Genomic DNA, 20,081 nt, shown 5'->3' with positions numbered 1-20,081 from the left:
TACGATTGTGTGTTCAGGATCACGAAGATCTGTAGCTGGGCCAGCTTGTTGCTGAAGTCTTCACACTTGGTTTTTTTAATGCTTTGCCAAAATAAGAAGAATCTTTTTGAAGTACTTCTGAATCATTCTTGCTGTTGTATATATTTCCCCATACCAGTCTGCCTCTGTTCAGTTACCCTCCCATTCAGTTAACCCACCCTTATGGGATATTTTGGAGTGTTTGGGGTTTTTCCGCTCAGTTTTTAATTTCCATCCAAATAGATGATGAAATATTTTCCTGCTGGGTTCTCTCTCTTGGTTTTGTTTTTTTCTTTTTCTTTGAGTATTTGCTGAGAACATTCAACATACATTTTCTTTTGTTCTGTCTCATTCTATTACTCACAGTTATATGCCCATGGCTAATTATACTCCTCCACTTCTTTCATGGTGTTTGTATCCTTTATGTACTTAGGGATGGTTATCAAATACCCATCTTGCTTAGCCAGTCTGTCTAGCGCTTGTGACTTGACAGGGATTTTTATCCTTCCCAGTTCTTGAATGGCTTTGCGCATCCCTTCTCTCCAGATGGTTTGAGAGTCTTCAATCTGATGCTCTAGGCCTGCTCACGCTGGAGTCCTGGAGATAATACCTTTGCTCACATAGCAGTCGCTTTAGCATTTGGCCTTTTTACTGTATTGCAAGTTCATCTGAAGTTTCTCCCTACATCTGTGCTAGTGTTGCCATCTTCATATATCTCCCCACTGAATCTCTCTAATATGTTCCTGCATGTGGGAGTTTGGAGTGAAATGAGACTCATTTTGTCTTTTTTGGCCATATTGCTGTACTCCCTAAGTCTCTTTATATTATATTTCTTGCAGAAAAGCACAAAGAAATCTATGCTAAAGGAATACTAATGTAGTGAAGTGAAACATTCAAAAGTCATTAACTTGCATGTAACCGTGCTTCTCCAACTTTTAATGTGTGCAATATGATGATCTTGAATTATATGGTGCATCATGGTTTTCCTCTTTCTCCTTCAGAGCACAGATGAGGTGTTATACGCAGAGTGAAGCAGTTGAGCTGTAGCAATTATTGTTCTCATTTTTAATAGAACAAATAGCTGCTTCATTGCTTTTGTGTGGCATGTGTCCCCTGCTTGCTGGGTCAGTTCTTGATTACCATGATTTGTGTGACACCCCGAAGTATTGTGGTGGTTGGGTCCCTCTGGATCACTGGTTCCCCTTCAGGTATTTGTGTAAAATATGAAGCCATGGGTAGGTGTCCAGAAGGAAAATTGATTTCGTTATGTGCTGCACGTGCAGTAGAGCTGGGAGAAGCTGATGCAGTTTTAGCACTTTCTTTGCTATTGTCTGGGTGGTGTCCCTTTGGTATTTTCTGACCTTCATCCTTGGGCTCAAGTTGAATAGCAAATACAGTTGTTTCAGGTTCCTTTATGAAAAGATACTCTAATGTCTCCAGGTCAGATGAGGACATTGTTTAGGCACTGGGCTTACCTTCCTGTCATCTAAGTTTATAGAGAGTCTTTTAACCATGTTTCACAGCAAATGCAGCGTGAGTAGTCACGTGCTCAACTGAACCTGACAGTTCTGTGGACGTATGGGGGTTTCTGAAGGGACCATTTTTGTGCTGACTTGTTAGATACTTTGGGTTGTAAAGTAGCTTTAACTTAAAAAGTGATTTTAGTGCAGTATTTTTGTCCCTGGTTTGGAACCGGCAGGCTTACTTTGGGGATGCTTTTCTTCACCGTGCTGTTCATGGCTAGTGACCCACATGACACTTGCTTCAGTTCAGTTTAGCTTCCAGAAGAGTTCATAGAGGACATAAGCTATTCAGTGCTGGTTTGAAATTCCTCCTGACTCTTTAAAGTTGACTGCTTTTTCTAATCTCTTTGCTGTCTCCTATGAGACATACTCATTGCCAGTATTTCCTAGTACCATATGAGCTGTTGGTATTCTTGGCTCTGTTTTAAATGAGTCCAGCTTTTTCTGCTTGTCTGAAAGAATCAAACCATGTAGGTTTCAGAAACGTTCTCAAGACTGCCTGTTTTCCATCCACCTGCCCCACGGCAGAATCAGCTATATTTAAATGAAGTTTGCTATTTTTTTTCTCTGTTGTGCTTTCCTGCTTTCTAGTTTTCTGCCAAACCAGCTCTCGGTAGTTCTGAGATTGAGTTTGGAGCAGAGGCAGGAGTTAAGCTTGCTAAACTCAAAGCTGTTTTTGCTAAGCCATCTGGAGTGCTTCGTTAGCCTCAACCTCCTTCTGGGTTGCATGATCTAGAGTTTATAATATTGCCAGGACCAGATGCAGATGTAGCAATGAGAATGTATGTATATTTCTGAAAAGCCTTCTTCTACAGTGTCTGGGCTCCCAAATGCAATGTTAATTGTGAGATAGTAGCCAAAGCAATGAGATTAATGGAGGCTTTCAAATGAAGGTGCACAGGAGAGGATTCCAGATGCAAGAGAGAGCAGCCTGAAGCAGCATGAGGTGGCTGGGGCAAAAGGCACACTAACAGCCTTAAGAGCATTAGTTGGTTGGTTGCTGTTGGCCTTGATTTTACTGATTCTGATTTTGTTACCAATATTGGTAACAAATAGTGATTGTATTTGTTAAAGCAATACTGATTCTGTGTTTGTTACCACGATCTACCAACAGTATTTGGTTTATAGTTGAGTTCTGTGTTAGGCTGCCTTTGTGCCGCAGGAAAGGCAGCCTTTAGCAGTGGTTCAGGGTGGCCATGTAGAACTCCCAGAGTAACAGTGGCCTTCTGAGGGTTAACTGAGCTTCAGCAAACACCCTGTTGCCTTGCTGTGAATATGGGGTTGTCTTATTGGGGTTGAGCACTTCACTTCTAAAAATGGGAGCACTGAACCACTGGGAGAGGCTTTTTCATGTTTTCAATTTCAAAAGAGAATGACAGTTATGGAGATTTATAAAATTTTTAAACTTTTCAATTTAAAGGGCTTTAAATATTCAATGCAGGCAACTCTTCCATAGGCAGACGACCGTGGAAAGAGGAAGTGGCGAAGTTTGATCCTGTTAAGGGCCAAAGGTGCTCTATTAACTTTGGAGGGACAGACAGCTGTCTTGTGTAAGAAAATCTGTCATTTCTACCAGATGGTAAATTATTACAGAACACTAAACAGTTGCTAAAAGATTAAGTCTATAAAGCATCTGGCAGGGTAACTGATAATTCATCGGTTTTGCATGATGCATGTTGTATGTATCTCATACTGAAAAAAGATGGCTGAAAAAAGAGAGAAATTGAGAGACAGACCTATTCTTTAGCTGAGGTTTTTGTGTTCCTGAGAGTTACTCCTGAATGAGGGCTGTGGAGGTGCCATTCACATGACTTCTGAGCAATCTGCACTCAAGATATACCATTAGACCAGGCATTTTTGTTGTAAATGGAAGTGAATGAAAGAGGAAAAGCTCTCTGAAAGCTATTCGTCCCCAATCTGGTCTGATACATGCCTAAGATGTTTTCAGCATCACCTGTAAAACTTGTTCTCTGTCCTAAGCTGAAAGAGTTTGACACACATCATTAGTTCTGACACAGTAATTTCAACCCTTGGTGGTAGTTTGGGGTTTTTTTTCTCTCTTATCCCAAGAAGAGTAGCCTCTTAAGATTCTGGCTGCTGTTGAGCCAGATGTAATGCTGCTTAAAGTGTACTTCAGTGGGTTCGCTTCTCTGGGCTGTGCAAATTAGTACTTTCTGTACATGCAGAATTTAGAAACATAATCTTCATTCTTAATCCAGGCACTTCTTCCCATTCCCATGTGGACCGTATCTGGAGAGCTGGCTAACAGTGGGCAAACTGCTTGGGGACTGAATAGAGTTTCCCTTTGGAATGGAGCTTATGCAGCTATACAGATACAACTATCTGTATCTGTCTCTGCAGTGTAAGGCGTGTTAATGGTGCTTTTAGTAATTGTTTGGCAAGAGATGAATGAGAATATGGAGGTGGGAGAGCAACAAAGAGAACTGAGTGTGCGGCTGATATGAAGAGCCTCTTCTGCAGTGTTCAGAATCTGGCTGCTGAGCTTACTTGGATTTATGCTTTCTCAATGAGATAATAAAAGCAGGATGAGATGATCAGTATTCTCTTCACATCTAGGTTAGAACTAGGTTATTTTGTAAAGTATTTTCAGATGTCTTGGCTGTAGAAGACATTGCATAAAAAGGATTTCTCTGTCTTGTATGATATACCACATGAAATGATTTACTGTGCAAATACAGTAACAAAATGGAGGAGAATCGTGATCTGCTGTTTGTTAGTGTGAGGCAGTGTAAACATTTAATATTTGTTTAGGTGGATTCTCTTGAGATTGCTTGCGGATTTCCCTCCACATTGTGGTTGCTGCCATTCTTTGAGCACTATGTTTTTGTCAGAAGTAAATGTGTTCCTAACGTGTGATACTCGCTTCCATCAAAAACACAGTGGTTCTCAAAAAAAAAACAACCCACAAAAAACCACCAAAACCAAACAAACCAACCCCATTCTTCCAAAAATGTAGCTAAATGCAAAAATACGTTTGTTAGAGCAGTCTTGAGCATCTGCCAACACAAGTATGAGCGGTGGACTGTGCCGTGCATGGCCTGTACACTTGCAGATACTTTGCTTCAAGGATACTCACGGAGTCCACTTGGGCTGGCATTTGCCAGCATGAGAGTTTTTCAGTGTCAGTGCAGTGTTGCCGACTTTCAGCAACCTTTTGCAGGTTAGTGAAGAGAAATCTCATCAATTTCTGAATGACTCTTGAGCGTGTGTTGGGACGCCCAGCACTGAAAGGGTGAGCTCCTGTCCCTGCTGAGTGTTGTTCCTTTGAGGGAAATGGGGCTCACTAGCTCCTTTAAAATCTTAACAGGCAGACCCTGGACTGCCAGGTGAAAGTGAAGTCAGTATATTCTCATGAAAAGATGAAGAACACGGATGTACCAAAATAGCATTTTTTCTTACTGCCTTTTTTGGTTGGGTTTCAAGGAATTTTCTGTATTTCTACATCCAAGCAAATGCCGGAGTTAAGCTGGCTTACAAGATAATTTGCTTTGTTTTGGAGAAGGAATATCCAATCCGCAGTCATTTACACAGTTCTCTCCGGTTTGGGGAGGTTGAAGCTTAGATGTTTGCTTTGGGTAAAACTTTTCTTCGTAGACATTTTTCTTAATAACTTTCTACTGTGTCTCTGGCAGCCCTGTGAACTGGCAGCTGATTCAGTTCAGCTTCTGTTTCTCCTGCTTGGACCCATCAGGACTTGTCTGGTGTGCACCAGCTCAGCTGGACGTGCCAAGCTATGCTTAACACATAGTTGACCACAAACATATGCAGTCATGTCTCTGTTGGAAAGATGGACGAGGAAGAGTTACACAAGCTTAAGACTAGCACTTGTATTGTAACATGCAACTTCAGAACTATTTGTTGTAAGAACAACTAAAGGATGTATTAATAGGCCAAAATGGAGGCTGGACATGAAGATAAACTTGGAGATGGGCATGCATATTATGCCTTGTGATCCTTGAAAACAGCTTATTGGATTAGGGGACATCAGTGTGGAGCTTCACTGCTCAAGCAGGAAAAACAGTTAAATTTCACTTTTAAAGTATCTGTAACTGTCTTTACAATGTAGTTTGGTATATCGGCAGTTAATCTGTGTGTTATGTTTCATAGTTTTCCTCTCTTGGTTTGCAGGAGTGATTCTGTGTCTGTAACACTGGATGTACTGACCACTTGCCTCAGATTGAAGAGGACTTGCTCTACTTTGGAATATGGTGCCTAACTTCTGCATCCCAGTACTCACTGTGCCAGCAGCCATCCTCTGCTGCTTGATGCTGCCTTTAGCAGGAGCAGACAGTAAGTAACATTCATTTTTGGAAAGCTTGAATACCTTGCAAAATTTCTTTCAACAAGTATTAAACCTTATTAGCTTGTACTGAAAACACTGAAGACTAAGGGATAACCCCCTCAAAATTTCTTATTTTCAGATGTGCATAATGCAGATAAACAGTATGATTGTGAAAGGGGCACAGAAAAAGCTAAAACCTAGCACTAGGCTGACAGAAAAATCTATTCAAGCGCAGGAAGAGTTTCCGTAGTAGCTGCAAGATCAAAAACCTGACAGTTTGATTTCTAACATGTACAGATGAGTAAAGAAACTTGGGGGCAGAGGAACAGAGAAGTGGTAATCTCTGTTACTTTATTTTCCTTGTTCTTTTACAAGCTCTTGTAATTTGTGTAGTATTGAGACATCTCTCCTGAGTCAGTGGGTGATTGAGAGCTGTTGGGGAAAGGGTGTGAGTTTTTACCTTCTTGTGTAGCTCTCCTACAGCTACATCTCAGCAGAATTGGAGTAGAATGTTTCCTTGTAGTCATGCTTTAAAGGTGGTGTGTCCATGCCTGTTCTGATAGTCTCGCAGTTCTGCTGTGACTGGCTTTGGTTAGGGCAATATAGGCCAAGGAGACCACTGTGCACAAAACAGTTGTGGACAGGCAAAAGGAGAGAGACTTGGCTGATGGTGGACTGCTGAAAATACCTCAGAGTAGGAATTTCTCAGTGAATGAGTTATGCAGAGTGTGAGAAACCTTCTGGGTTCTTTGCATGGTCTCAGTTTTTTGTAACTTGTGTGTATTTGCTAGGCTATCCCCAAGTACTTGTGCAGCCCTCTATCCCCTTTATTTTAAGCAGGAACCAGCTTTTCAGTGTTCAGACATTTGCACATTTGTTGCAGGCTCTGGCAGTTGTGAACACTCCATGCCTTTGAAAGCACCCAGGGCTCCTGGGATGTTTGAGTCGGAGCAGAGAGGTGACCGTGATGCGTCTCCTGAGCTGCCCCCAACCATCTGCTTCTCACTCCAGCTTAGGCACCAGTCTTATAATTAAGATGTAATTATGTGAAAGTTGAAGGCAATCTTCATTCATTTTGGTAGGAGCCCAGCTGAGTGGAAAAAACAGACTGGGGGTCCTAAATGTCCTTGACTGAATGGGAAGGAGTAAATTTAGAGAAGCTGGAGAGAAGAGTGAAGGGGGATGTGAAGAAAGATACAAATTCACTATTTTTGTTGTCGCTAGGGATGACTTGCACAGGCAGCAGATCAGCACGCAGTCTGTATGGGTCTGAGCTGCTCAGTTACACTGGGGGCAACTGCTGTCTCCTTCCTCAGCTTTCTTCCCTGGTTGCTGGTGCTGCTGGAAGATGCTTATTCAGATCACTTTCTCTACGCATTGTAGCCCATTTTGGAGTCTGACACAGAGAGGTATATGTTTAATATTCTGAGTTGTATAAAAATTCCCCAAGGTTTGCTATCTCTATCCTAGCCCCTGCAAAGGAGAGAAGCATCATTCCATCTGGTATTCAGAAGCTGGTGGAGCCTGAGATGTCCTAGGATAGTTCCTGTCCTGAGGACAACTTGCAGGAGACATGATTTGCTAATGCTGTAGAATACTTCCACATGCTTAAATTTAACAAAACTAGCTCTGTTTCACGGGCCCAGATCCAAATATTGGTGTCTCAGATATGGAGACACATCTTCCATGTTGAGAAGCAAGCAGATCTGTATGTGTGCCTTTTTGTCTGGCGCAGACTGAATTGCTTCTTCCTAATCTGGAAGGCAGATCTAGAGGACAATGATCTTTTAACTACCACAGCCACCATGGATTAACATCCATAGGATAGGGTTTCCTATGATGGAAAGTACTTTGTGTATTTTAGAGACTTACAGCTTTTTTATTATCTTACCCCACTGAATCTTGCCACCACATCTCAGTGGCAGGGAGGTGTGTGAAAGGGCCTGCTGTGTGCCTCTGCAGGGGGGGAGGAAAAAGTCAGCCCCAAACCCTGCATATTTCATGTCCTACCATCAGTGATGCATGTGGGCAAATACAGGAGTGAATATGGCACTGAGGAGTCCTAATTCAGGATAGCAGTGAAGGGCAAGGAGAAGGTGTGATCACATATGCACACTGGAGCTTACTGTAAAAGCTGGAGAGGGATGCTGCTAAAGGAGCACCCCATATGCTTCCTGTTCCCTTTTTTGATCCCCTAAGTTTCCTGTTATCTCCAGTCAAAGACTGTTTACCTGGAATCCTGATGCAATATGGCTGTTCCTGAGATTTCACTGTGATTCTTCCTTTTCCCATTGCAGTGCTGCTTAGAGGCAGTGTAGGGATGCGTAGGCTCTTTATCTGCAAAGCAGTCCTACAGTTCCCCAATTAAAAGCAGTGAGATAATTGGAATAGGGTTATCCTGGAATTCCTGGAGTCAGTCTCCAGCATTGCTTTTTATAGGAACAGTGATGATTGAGGGCAAGGAAGGGAGGGCTGGGGATGGGCACTGCTGCATCCCTGGCATCAGGCGCCTCATGACTGGGTGCTCAGGAGCATCCACAACTGGGTTTCCCCACGTTCTCTGCCTGGGCTTTGGAGTTGCTGTTGTCACAACACAGCGTTGCTGCTGTAGCTTCCTGACAATTAGGCAGCTGGCAGATAGCTGGATGTTAACACCTGAGATAAACCAGATTGAATATGTATCGCTTAGCGGAACTAGCGCTGGGCGTGCACTGCGATGCCTCTCCTGGAATTGAGTTCATGGGAGATGTGAATAATGTCAGCGCTGAGGAACTGAAGGGGCATCCAAAGGTTAAACATGTGGCAGTGTGTCAGAAAAAGAGGGGCTTGCTGGGTGCCCCTCTGCCAGTGGGATGGGAGTGGTGGGTGCTGGCCACTCTGGTGGGGTGCTGAGAGGTGAAGGTGAGCAGGAAGGGGCACATGCATGTGAATGCAGCAGTGCTCATTTGGCAGAAAGCACTTCCAGATCCTCCCCAGCTCTTACATGCTGCAGGAAGAAATTATTAAGTTTTCTCTGTGATCTGCCTGTGTTTCTGTCAGGGTGACCCTAATTCCATTAAAGCAGCTCAGAGCTGATTCAGGATCGCTGGTTTACACCTTCTCCTCAGCTCGCTTGTGGGGTTTTTTGGCTTTCCTTGGCTATTTTTGTTATAATGCTCTCTGTGCTTCCCTGTCTGTCAGCTTCTGATTGTGCATGGGGAAAAATGGCTTTGCAGATTTCATTTAATGTTCAGTATGATTGTCAACTAAAAGGTGCTCTTTGCCGTCTTGTGGAAATGTGTCATTTACTCTAATAAAACAAAACCACCACCAACAAAAAAAAACCCTCTTGAAACCAAATGCAGAGAAAACAGGAAAAAATCAATCCTGTCATCAGGAATCATCAGCAGCGTGTTTCCTTGTTGGCTGCTTTTCTTTAAAAATCAGGCTTTGTTTTTGAAGTCCTGGGCACAGCTTCCATTAGCCAAAGGAAGAGACTCGGTGACCCATCCAAAGTCTTTTCTAACTGAAACAGATCTTGTGTGTGTGTCTTGCACAGAATTTCAAAGGGCTTGAGGAAGAAAACCACTTCAAAAGTGACCTTGTAGAAGGAAGGAACTAAGGCAGAATTAGGCCATCTACCTGTGAAGTGATACATGGTAAACAAACAATTTGCACCTTTTGATTTCTAAGGATAGAGCAAATTTGGCTTTTTGTCTGAGGGGGTAGGGGAAGCTTGCAGCAGTGAGCAGGGGCTGATAAAAGCAGGTCTCTGGCTCTCACCATCTCCACTGAGCAAGGACCCTAACTCTGAAGCGTTTCAAGGCTGCCCTGCCCTTTGTAAGAGGTAGTTGCTCTATATCCAAAAGGTATACATGTCATAAGTGGCCCAGAGAAGCTGTGGCTGCCCCGTCCCTGGCAGTGTTCAAGGCCAGGTTGTACAGGGCTTGGAGCAATCTCCTCTAGTGGAAGGTGTCCCTGCCCATGGCAGGGGGCTTGAAACTGGATGATGTTTAAGGTCCTTTTCAACCCAACTATTTCTGTGATTCATGCAGACCTACATTTATTTTCGAATTGACCATGATACTTGGATGCTAACTGGATTGAGGAGGTGCATCAGAAAAGAAAATAGGAAGGTGGGATGTTGATAATTCTGAAGGTTGGGAAGAGCACTGATGGCCATTCTAGACACACAGCTCTCAGTGAGCTCTGTTTTGCCAGCGATTTCGCACTGCACCTGAACTGCTGTCTGGAGGTTTTGGATAGAAGAGCACGGCTTCCTTGTGCCCCAGCTCTGCTGCCTGCTGTCACTGCCCTGTGTTCCGCAGACCCGGGAGTATTGTGGCAGGCTTGACTCCCTGGTTCAGCTGCTCTTTGCTTTGTAACCTGAACGATGCCTCAGCCACAGCTCAGCTCCAAATACAGCTGCTCCGGACCACCCTGTGAGACACACTTGCTGTTGTGCAAGTCTGGAAAACAGACATTTTGTGGATGGGAAGTAGAGTCCCATCCCAAAAGTTGGACCTGAGGCTTCTCCACTGTGGCCTTGCATCTGTTTCTGCTTCCTGGTTTCTTGTTTGCATGCCTCTCCCCGAACGCTGCATGTGGTGATTATGTGTCATTGATATGATCAGATCCAGGTATTGCAGCACAGGTAAATACTAATTTTCTGCACTTCTACCTTGAATAGCTTCACAGATTCCATCAGTGAAAAGAATATGTAAAATATTGTTTAGGAAAACCCCTGTACCTGAGGCATTGGGGTTGCATCATTAAGGGACAGGCTGAAATACTAACCACAGTTATCGTGCAGCTTTATTTTTGGTGTCCTTACCTATCAGATATATAAAATTTAGGTATAAATGGATCCTGCAGCTTTCCATAAAATATCTAAATGCTGCCTGCTTGTGACTGAATGTTGCAAACATCAAGGATGCTGTGGGAGCACACACTATGTATAGACAACAGATTTTTCTGTGTTTATAGTTGTGCCCTTTTTAGCTCCAGCACTTGGAGGAGGGATGTGAATTTGTTTGGGTAGCTACCTACAACAGGTCACAGCATCATCATTTGTCTTTTTTTTTTAAAGCCACCATCATTCATCAATCAGTATCAGTGCTAGGTCAAAGGTCTGCTTAGCCCCAAATCCCTTGTCTGGCAATGGTCAGTACAAAGACCCATGGAGGATGTAAGAACAGCAGATATATATATACATAGTGATCCTTTGCTGGTGTTGTCTCCTAGCCTTCAGTGAGTGGTGGCTGCTGTGGTGTAGCAACTTCAGACAAGTTCGGTCTGGGTTTTGCTCTCAGACAGCTCGAGGATGTTGTCAGTCTCCAGGGACATCCTGGAGTCATGAAGACCACAGTTTGCATGAAGACCATGGTGTAAGCTCTGACTTTTGCCTCTACACCCTGGCTCCTTGTTTAACCCCCTTGGTGCTGCTCTTTAGGACTAAGCAGTCTCCCTTGCCATTCACATCACTCAGATGCAGCTGCATAGCCACAGTTACTCTCTTGCCATCACAAGGCAGTTCCTATGTTTAAGTGTCCATGTAAGTTACCTGTCACAGTAGCGAATGTTGAGCATCTTACATATTTAATACACTTTCTTTGAGGGAGAGTGTGCTTCATGGCTTGGTGATACGGAAAACAGTAAAAATACCTGCTTAAAATTTTGCCTTCAATGTAGATTCATAGATTTTAAGGCCAGAAATCAGACCAGTGTAGTCTTCTACTCTGACCTGCATAGCACAAGCCATATAATTTCAGCTAGTAATTTCTGCATCTACTTTTAACAGCTGTGGATGAGCTTGCATGTAGCCTTCAGGAGGCTGTCAAATAATGAATTGAAGACTAAATGGTAGAGAATTTACCCATCTCCTATCTGATCTGTAAAAATGGCAAGTAATCATTACTTCTAAAAATCTGTATTTGTTTCAAGCTTAGTTTATGCAATTTTTGGGTTCAGACGCTGGATGTTGTAACCTGTGTCAGCTAGGCTGGAGACTCCTGCTATTTAATGCAATCTCCCTGAGAAGCAAGTTAGAGTGTACGAGTCAGACAAGCTGAAAGTTTGTCCATTTCGTTGTACTCAAATGGGTTGGTCTTGATTGTTCTGATCAGAGATAATTTTTATAGTTCTTCACTAGTTGTCCATACTTTTCAGTATGTTTTTTAAAGTCAAGGGACCAGGACCAAGAAGCACAGTGGCCCCATCTTGCCGCAATACAACGGCACTTTAGCCCTTTTACCCATAGCATTGAGCTGGTTACACGGTCCTCCACAATGACCTTTGAATCCCTTTCTGAGCTGATCCTTCTGATTCCCAGGATGCAGGCTCCTATTTCATTAGTGTGTTTGGGTTTTTGCTCATGAATATCTGCCCCTAAGTACATTAAAATGTGTTTTGCTGGATCCCAGCTCATCCAGTCATTCTGTACAGGTAATCTTCCCTTGCTGTTACTAGCTGACTACCAATCTTAGTAAAGCTTACTCTTTACTTTCCAAATCTAGTTGCAAGTTAGTTGTATTTATTCCCAGATGTTAATCAGTTGTGACTATTTGCAGAGGCTGCTGTATTGTAAGGACATATAAAATATCCTATAGTAGTGATGGTAACGTTCTTTGCAGATGGAAAGGAGTGTCAGGAAACTGATAAAATAATATGGTTTGCTGTGCTGCTGCTTGCTACTAGCAGTACTGACGTCAGATGGATGAAAAGTAGGAGGTCTGCTGGAGCCTTTCAGTGTTTTAGCTGAGCAGTTGTAAAAGGCAATGAAGTGGTAATAGGGATTTTTTTTGTTTCTTTGATTATCTGTTCATTACATCAGTGCTTTAGAATGATACTGTAATATAAGATGATGAAGCTCATTTCTGTGAACAACCGAGAGTATGAAATTTGTTTGCTCAAAATGTCAGTCAGTCTTTTTTGATGATGAACATATTTGGTTTATAAATGGGGGGGGTGGTGCGGTGGGGAAGGCATCTGTTCACTGATGCTTTTTCTCTGGTAAGATGTCTCTCTTTATTTTTCAGTAGCTGAAAAGCAGTGGTGTACTTTTAATTGGGTGCTGGTTTTAGTCCCTTATGAGAATCGGGGCTTTGTCTATGCCGAAGACAAATCTCATTTATTTTGTTGCTGTGAAAACACTGTAGGGCACTTACTGAAAGTTTTAAGACATAGAAATGCCTTTTGCCTTGCACACTTTACTGATGCATGATTACTGAATTAAACCAAAGTGTATTTCATAGTGTACAATGGCTTTACATTTGTGTATGTATTGTAGCCTGCAATGCTAGACCTTGCCTTGAATGTCAGTTTCGTTTGGGCTTTCTCTGATGCATGGTAACATTAAGCCTTCATAATAAGGGGCACTCACATAGTATTAAAAAGAAATAATTACAGAACATATTCCATTTCATGTAGTACAGGCTGGGATGAGCTTGCAGCCCTGCTGTGCTTTTCTGATGGCACTTCATTGCATGAATTACTCCCCCCTTACCCCTTCTCCCTCCAGAAATTAACAGTACAACTTCCAGGAATTTATTTTGTAAAATTTGATTGAGACATGGGGATAGCACCTGGTTAAAACCAAAAGCAAATGGAAATGCCACCATTTTCCAACAGAGGTTCATTGCATCGAGGGGGACTGTTCTGAGTTGGTACTCTGGATAAAGTCTCCATGTCAAGAAGAAGTTTGGGCTCGGTTGGCTCTGCTATGTGCAGTTATTCTACTTGAGCTGATACTGGGCTCTCTGGAAGTGGCCATGGCCTGAAGAAAGGACAGTAATCAGTCCATTGTTAGCACTTGTTAGTACTGCAGATTCAAAAAGAAGATTGCACTCAGCAGTTCTTGCTTGCTTTTGCTGGCTTTTAAAAAAACCCTTATTATAAACTCTCTTTACATGTGATGACTTTGGTTTACCTCAAAGGTGAGTAATAAAAGCCCCTGCAAGTTAATTGCCATGTGGGGTGGAGAAGAAAATGAGTCTTGAGCCTCTGTACTTAGATATCAGAGTGTAGAACACCTCTGTGTTTTCTTTGGATTTATTTTTAGCCAAATTCACTTCAGCCGTTACTGCAACTGTTGTTGTGCTACTTCTGTTAAAGGTTGTTTTGAAAAAGGGGTTTTAAAGAGGCCAGGAAATACTCAGCAGCTTTACTCACGTAGGTCGTTTGCCCCTGAAAAACTCCATTTGTAATAACCATTTTGAGTCCTGGCATTAGCACAGCTGTGCCTAGCAGGTAGGACCCAGTGGCTTGTGTGGGTGGGATTTGTGAGTGTCACCAAGCTCTTGGTTTTGTAGTGGGGTTGTATGTAGGGCAGAGATGGCTTTTCCTTGGTTTTCAAACTTGAAACTGAAGTTCTCTCTTTTGAGGTAAATGTGAGCTTGCCGTGCATTGGTTTCAGAAAGGATTTTGATCTTTGTGTTTGAAAAAAAACCCCAGAGCTTGGAATTGAGAAGGCTGTTTGTAGGTATATTGTACTTAGTGTTTCTTTTACAAGAGAGAAGGTTCATTGGAAGAACTTGAGTGCTGAGTGGTAAAAATCTTGTGAAATGTCAAAAACTCTTAAAATATTGATGGGAAGAAGATGACTATTTATTTTAATCCTGTTTAGCATCAAAGAGCAGCTTTCAGCAGTTCCAGGATGCAAGAAAACCCTTATAGAAGTGGTCTTATCAAATGTGGTGAATGCACAAGATTTATAGGACATTTACTAAGCAGGAGGAGTGCATAGTATCAGGGGGGAAATCAGTACAATCTGAAGAGGGAAACAGAAAATATTTTCATATTCCCATGTAAAGGACTGGGATGTCTTATCCTGGCACAGTGTTCTTACTCTTGGCATGCTGACTACAAAGGGTTTAGTACAGCTCTTGGGAGGACGATGAGGGTAGTCCAGAAGCTGGAAAGGCTCCCTTTGCTCCTGTTTGGTATAACAAGTAATGGACCTGTTGACTTGTCATTTATACATGCTGTATATAGACTTCAACATACTTTTTTATGCTCCATTACACACAATTTATCAGGGGTTACACAAAGTTCTTTCGTTATAACCTGTTGTTTTCAGCATTTTACGAGTTTGTTTAATGGCTGAAATGTGCCCTGCTTGATTTTCAGCCAAAGTTCAAGTTGGAGGGGCTGCATTTTATGGGTTGGACGTTTGTTTGTTGGATCTCTGCAAAAAAATGTCTTTGAGTGCTCTTAAAAACAAGGAGAGTGGAGAAATACTTTTGTACTGCTTAAAACAAACTGTGATGTTATTCATAAGTCTCAAGTCTAAAATGTCTGCGAAAACATCTGATGTTACCACAAATGTGCTTCAGCAGGCAAGAGAAAATGGAACTTGAGTTGTGGAAGGGAGTGACCCATAGAAAAATAAGCTGCTAAATAATATAAAGGGGATTTCATGCTAAATCATTAAGTGCATGTGAGTAAAGGATGCTGTCTGAGCTTGTGGGTAACTAAATTGCCTATATATTCAGTCTGTGAGCATAGCCAGGGCTGCTCTTAGCCTTCAGAAGATCCAGAGGTGCACAGCAGAGGCAGTCCTCCAGATCCTACAGCACATAGCATGTAATGTGGAGAGAATTAATTCACATCGACATGGAGTTTGTGTTCTAGTGCGTTTGTCTATTTCTTGAGGCAGTTGTGCAAACAGAGCATTTTCTTTGTTGAAGTTGCTCCGTGTTTGTACTGAAGGCCACAAGGGTTTGGACTTGTCTTTCTTGTGCTGCCTGTTGAACCTTGATTCTGCCTTATAAATACACGAAACATTTAACATATTTAACTGCCTAAGTTTGAGGTTATTTTTCTCAAATGCTACGATACATCTCTCTTCCTATGGCTGCAGAGTTGTGTGCCTTTATCCTAGGGGCAGAGTATGATTTTGGGGTTTTTTTTATGTGTTAATACAGAATCCCTGTACTGTTCAGTCAGCATCTATGCTCAACATCTAATTTGAAAGATGCTCAAAATCTCTCCAGTTAGACATGCAGCCTTCTGTTACAAATAAAGCATCTTTTTCTGAGGCAAATTTAGCTAAAATTTCTGGTGTTGCCTTTAATCTGTAGTGTGTTGTGTGAGAGCAGCTTCCTGTGTAATTTTGAGGAATTTAAGAATTATACAGATAACGTATAAAGAGTAACATGCAGCATTCCACATGGTGTTTTCCAGGTTTATGTCAAATTGAGGAAGAGACTATGAATTATTTTGTGTTATTATAATTTCTGCACTGTGTCAAACTCAGGGTCCGTTTATCCCAGAGTTGCCCCAACATAAGCCTCCCATGATGGCCAACAAATGCCGTGTGTTTCAGGGAAGTGAAAAAGAAAGATCCCATGCTCTTGTCTTTTCTTATCCCACCCAAGTTAGTTCCCATTTCCTATGTCAAAATAGAAGTTGTTGTAAGAAACTGGGCTCTTATTATTGCTTCCGTAAAGTGTTATTAATTGCAACAACTCTAAATATTATTATAGCCACATGGGCAAAGGAACACGGCTCAATGTATATTTGTCAAGGTCAGATCAATCTAATTTTCTTTAACGACAGGATAACAGCCTTTGTGAATGGAGAAGCAGTAGATGTCATTTATCCTTAGTAAAGCTTTTGGTGGTCCCTATGAGACTTTTTCTTGTGAAACATCTGCTCATAGGGTGTGTATTTGGCAGTTTGGTAGCATTCAGCATTTGCAGTAATGATCTCTCTGATAGAATAGAGAACATGCTTATTAAATTTGCAGGCAACAACAAGCTGGGAAGAGCTGCAAGGCTGTTGGAGGACACCATTAGAATTCAAAATGGTCTTTACAAATTAGAGAAACTGTCTGAAAGGATCCATGTCAATAAGGAGAAATGTGGATAGATGTTTGAAAATAGGAGTAATCATCTACATAATGCAGAATGAGACACAACTGCCTAGACAGCTGGTATACAGAAAAGGTCTTGCAGTGATAATGGTCCAGAAAGCATACAGCAGTCAACAATGCCGCGCTGTTTCAAGAGGAACGAACATCACAGTGATATGAAGAAATGAGGAGTGCCACCTTGAAGACACCTCAGATAGTCTTTCTACTCTGCTCACATTGGTAAGGCCTCTAATGAAACAACATCTCATCTTGAGCATCCCGCTGCCAGAATGGAAGGACTAGCTGAGAAGTCTGTCCTCTCCATCAGTGCTAGGAGAAGAAATAATGTGCTTTAAACTGCATATAGGAAGTTCAGGTCAGGCACTAAGCAAAGTTTGCTGACAGGGAGGATTGGTGAGCACCGAACTGAATTTCCAGAGGAATTTCTGGAATCTCACGTACAAACAGAAAGTGTTCCCTTATACAGGTTTTGAATTGCCAGTATTATTTCTTAGTCTCTTCATTTGTGAGCCAGGAAGGTACAGGTTCCCAGTCTTCTCTTAAGTCACCCGGTATTTCTGTCCTGTCCTCCTTCATCCTCCACTCAAGTGAAAATCACTGTTTTCTGTCTTTGTAACTTTGTGTGAAAGTATTTTTAAGGCCTCTAGTCTTCCTTAGTGCCCTTCTCTGACTTTCCAGCTCACCCCAAAATGAATTGATGGGGACAGCACAGGAGAGACTATGCTGTTAAAAAATGAGACTTACAAAACATCCTTTATATGTAGTTTCCTCATGAACCCTCATAGGTTTGCTGTCTTTTTGCTCACTTCTGTATACTGACTAAAGCCTTTCAGTTGCCTGTTACACGATGTAAGAAGGCATCTTCCGAAGCCATACAGTTAATTCAGGTCTGCAAATTGCAATAGGTACTTAGGGTTTGTTTTTCTTGTCTCTCTGTATGTGTTTATCTGTAGGTAGTCTGCCCTAAGACTTTGCCCCACTGCATGTATGTTGAGAGGTCTGTATCTGAACTGTCACGGATGCAGGAGCTTTGCTGGCCAGTCAGCCGCAGCAGCAAGGTGTGGAGTTTTGGTGCGTATGCAGTGGTTGCTGCCATGCTGCTCAAAAGCCTGTCTCTGTCATAGCACCAAATGTCTCTGTTTTTCTGCAGTGGTTGTCAGGTATTTCTAATGTAGTTGTGGTTGTGCCAGACTCTGTAACACAGCACGTGCTGCTGTAGAGCAGGTTGGAAGGTCTGCTTGCTGGTGAACGATGCTGCCTGCTGTTACCTTCTGGAGCCACAATGACCAGCAGCCCTTGAGGGGTGCATTGAAATGGCTTCTGGCAGGAAAAAATGTTCTGGGGACAACTGCAAAGGATGCTGTAAGACCTTCTGACTAAAATCTGTCTTGATGCCTATTTGTGTGTGAAAGGCAAAATGTATTAAAAAGTGTGTTTCTGTAGTATGCTTTTAATGTCAATGGTAGTGGGAAAGAAAGCGTGTAAGGTTTTTTCCTTCTTCCAGTAGCTACTCTTCCTATGAATAACTGTACATCAACCGATGGACTGCAGTCTGGTAAGTGGAGTTCCAAGACTGTATGAGATAAGAGCGCCTCATGCTTCATGTTAAAAGATTATGGTTAACTCGCTGTGTATTTGTTTTGGATAAGAGAAAGCTATTTGCCCCCCTAAGCTTTTTCTTGCCTGGGTTTCACATAAGAGCCATGGACTTCTTGGAAAGCTTTCTCAAAAAGAGGCCAGAGGAAATTTGTCTTTTTAAGGAATTGATTTCAGTCAAGATGCAGCCCGCTCCATGGAACTCTGGCCATTATGTCAGGGTGTTTTTTGCAGTCAGACTTTGGCTTCAAACTGCAATTATTTTTCACAAGACCAAGAATGAAGTCTGTTGCCTGTTATGAATAACAGAGTATGGTAATATCACAGCTCTATATGCAAACTCTGCAGACTGGCAGCACAGCTGCTAAGCGGTACGTTTTTAAAATATGTACAATCTGTTGTCAACAGAATTAAACCCAGGAACATTGCATGGTTTGTTTCTGCATGAGGGTGCGTTGTAGGGGAATTTAATGATGAACCATTCTACATTCTGACCTTTAAGAAAATTCTGAGGCTTTGCACCTTCTAGAGAACTGGGGAGATTCTCAAATTGAGATGTGTGGAATCCTAATGGCCACCCTGACATTTCCTAGGCCTGGCTGGATACCTGGGCTTGATTAGTTTTCTAATGTGCTGGCTTGCCAAGCTGGAGAGGCTCGCATACTCTGCAGCTGAGCTTTCCTTAAAGCGATCGCATTGTAAAGCTCATTCCAATTAAAAGGTGAGTGCTGTTCCGGTAATGAAAAGTTGTTTTATTGTTCCTCTCCCCTGATACGCGTGTGAGTGGAAGCATTGTAGGAAAGTGTTCCTGCTGTTGTCTGTGTAGTTCGTTCTTATCTTCCATCAGTCTTCATATACAAAAAAGTGAGAAATGCAGCATGCCCAGATGTCTGAGGGCGAATGTGAATCAGCAAGATAAACCTTCAGAAAGTGTAATGGGCCTGACTACAGATGATCCTTCAGCACTTTGGTACTATCCTGTAGCCTGTATTGTGTGGTGAACCACAGGCAGGAGTAGAAATACAGCAAAGTACCCATGGCAGCCCATTATTTTGGGAATGATGCATGCTCAAGCTGTCTTTTGCCGTCCTTCTCTTACCTATGGAGCAGGGAAATCAGAGGGAACAACCCTCTGCGATGTGAGAAAGTAAGGAATGATTAAATGTGAAGGATATATTACATCAAAGCTTCCTATCCCTGCTAGAGCAGACTTTGGAGTCCTGCTGCATAAGAGAAGATGCAGACAAGCACTCTCTCAAAATGCCAGCCCTGGGTGAGGGAGCCCGGTGCTGTTGAGTGACTCCTTGGGTGTTCCAGTGCTCTGTTTCTCTCACCTGCAAAAAAAAAAGTGCCAACATTAGCAGTTCACTGATTGTGTCTGTGCTGGCAGAGGGTCCCAGAACTGATTTATAGCACTTGTTCAGCTTTCAGCAAGCAGCAAATGCGTTGCTTAATTATTCATGGCAGATGTATTATTGCAGGAAATTAAGACATCAAGGAAACAAGTAAAAACTATTAGTGAATAGAGCTATAAACAAGGTAAGGTGGAAGGAGATGCAGGGGGACAGTACTGAGATGTTAAAAAAAACCCACACCTCCTCATGCTCAGGAATGTTTCACACCTTCTAAAAATAATTGGTTGAATTCCCAAATCTTTAAGTGATCATTCATAGTACATAATTAAATATTCTATTAGCTAACAAGTTGGGTTTAATTTGTTACATTTGTCATCTAAATTATCACATTTGTAAATGTGTGAAACCGTCCTATGGATTCTTCCAGCTTACGT

At 42.2% G+C, this 20,081-nt stretch overlaps 1 protein-coding gene across 1 annotated transcript in view; it reads left to right on the top strand.

The window, feature by feature from the left end:
- The first annotated feature begins 5,749 nt into the window (after positions 1–5,749).
- PTPRF (protein tyrosine phosphatase receptor type F) overlaps positions 5,750–20,081 on the top strand; it is a 254,311-nt gene continuing 239,979 nt past the window's right edge. Inside the window, exon 1 of the mRNA XM_080624134.1 lies at positions 5,750–5,852. Coding sequence (XP_080480260.1) covers positions 5,768–5,852 — 85 coding nt within the window. The 5' untranslated portion in view covers positions 5,750–5,767. The remainder of the gene's footprint in view (positions 5,853–20,081) is intronic.

This window comes from Psittacula echo (assembly GCF_963264785.1).
Source record: "Psittacula echo genome assembly, chromosome: 7".
Taxonomy (NCBI): domain Eukaryota; kingdom Metazoa; phylum Chordata; class Aves; order Psittaciformes; family Psittacidae; genus Psittacula; species Psittacula echo.
This window is presented reverse-complemented; position numbering and strand designations above follow the sequence as displayed.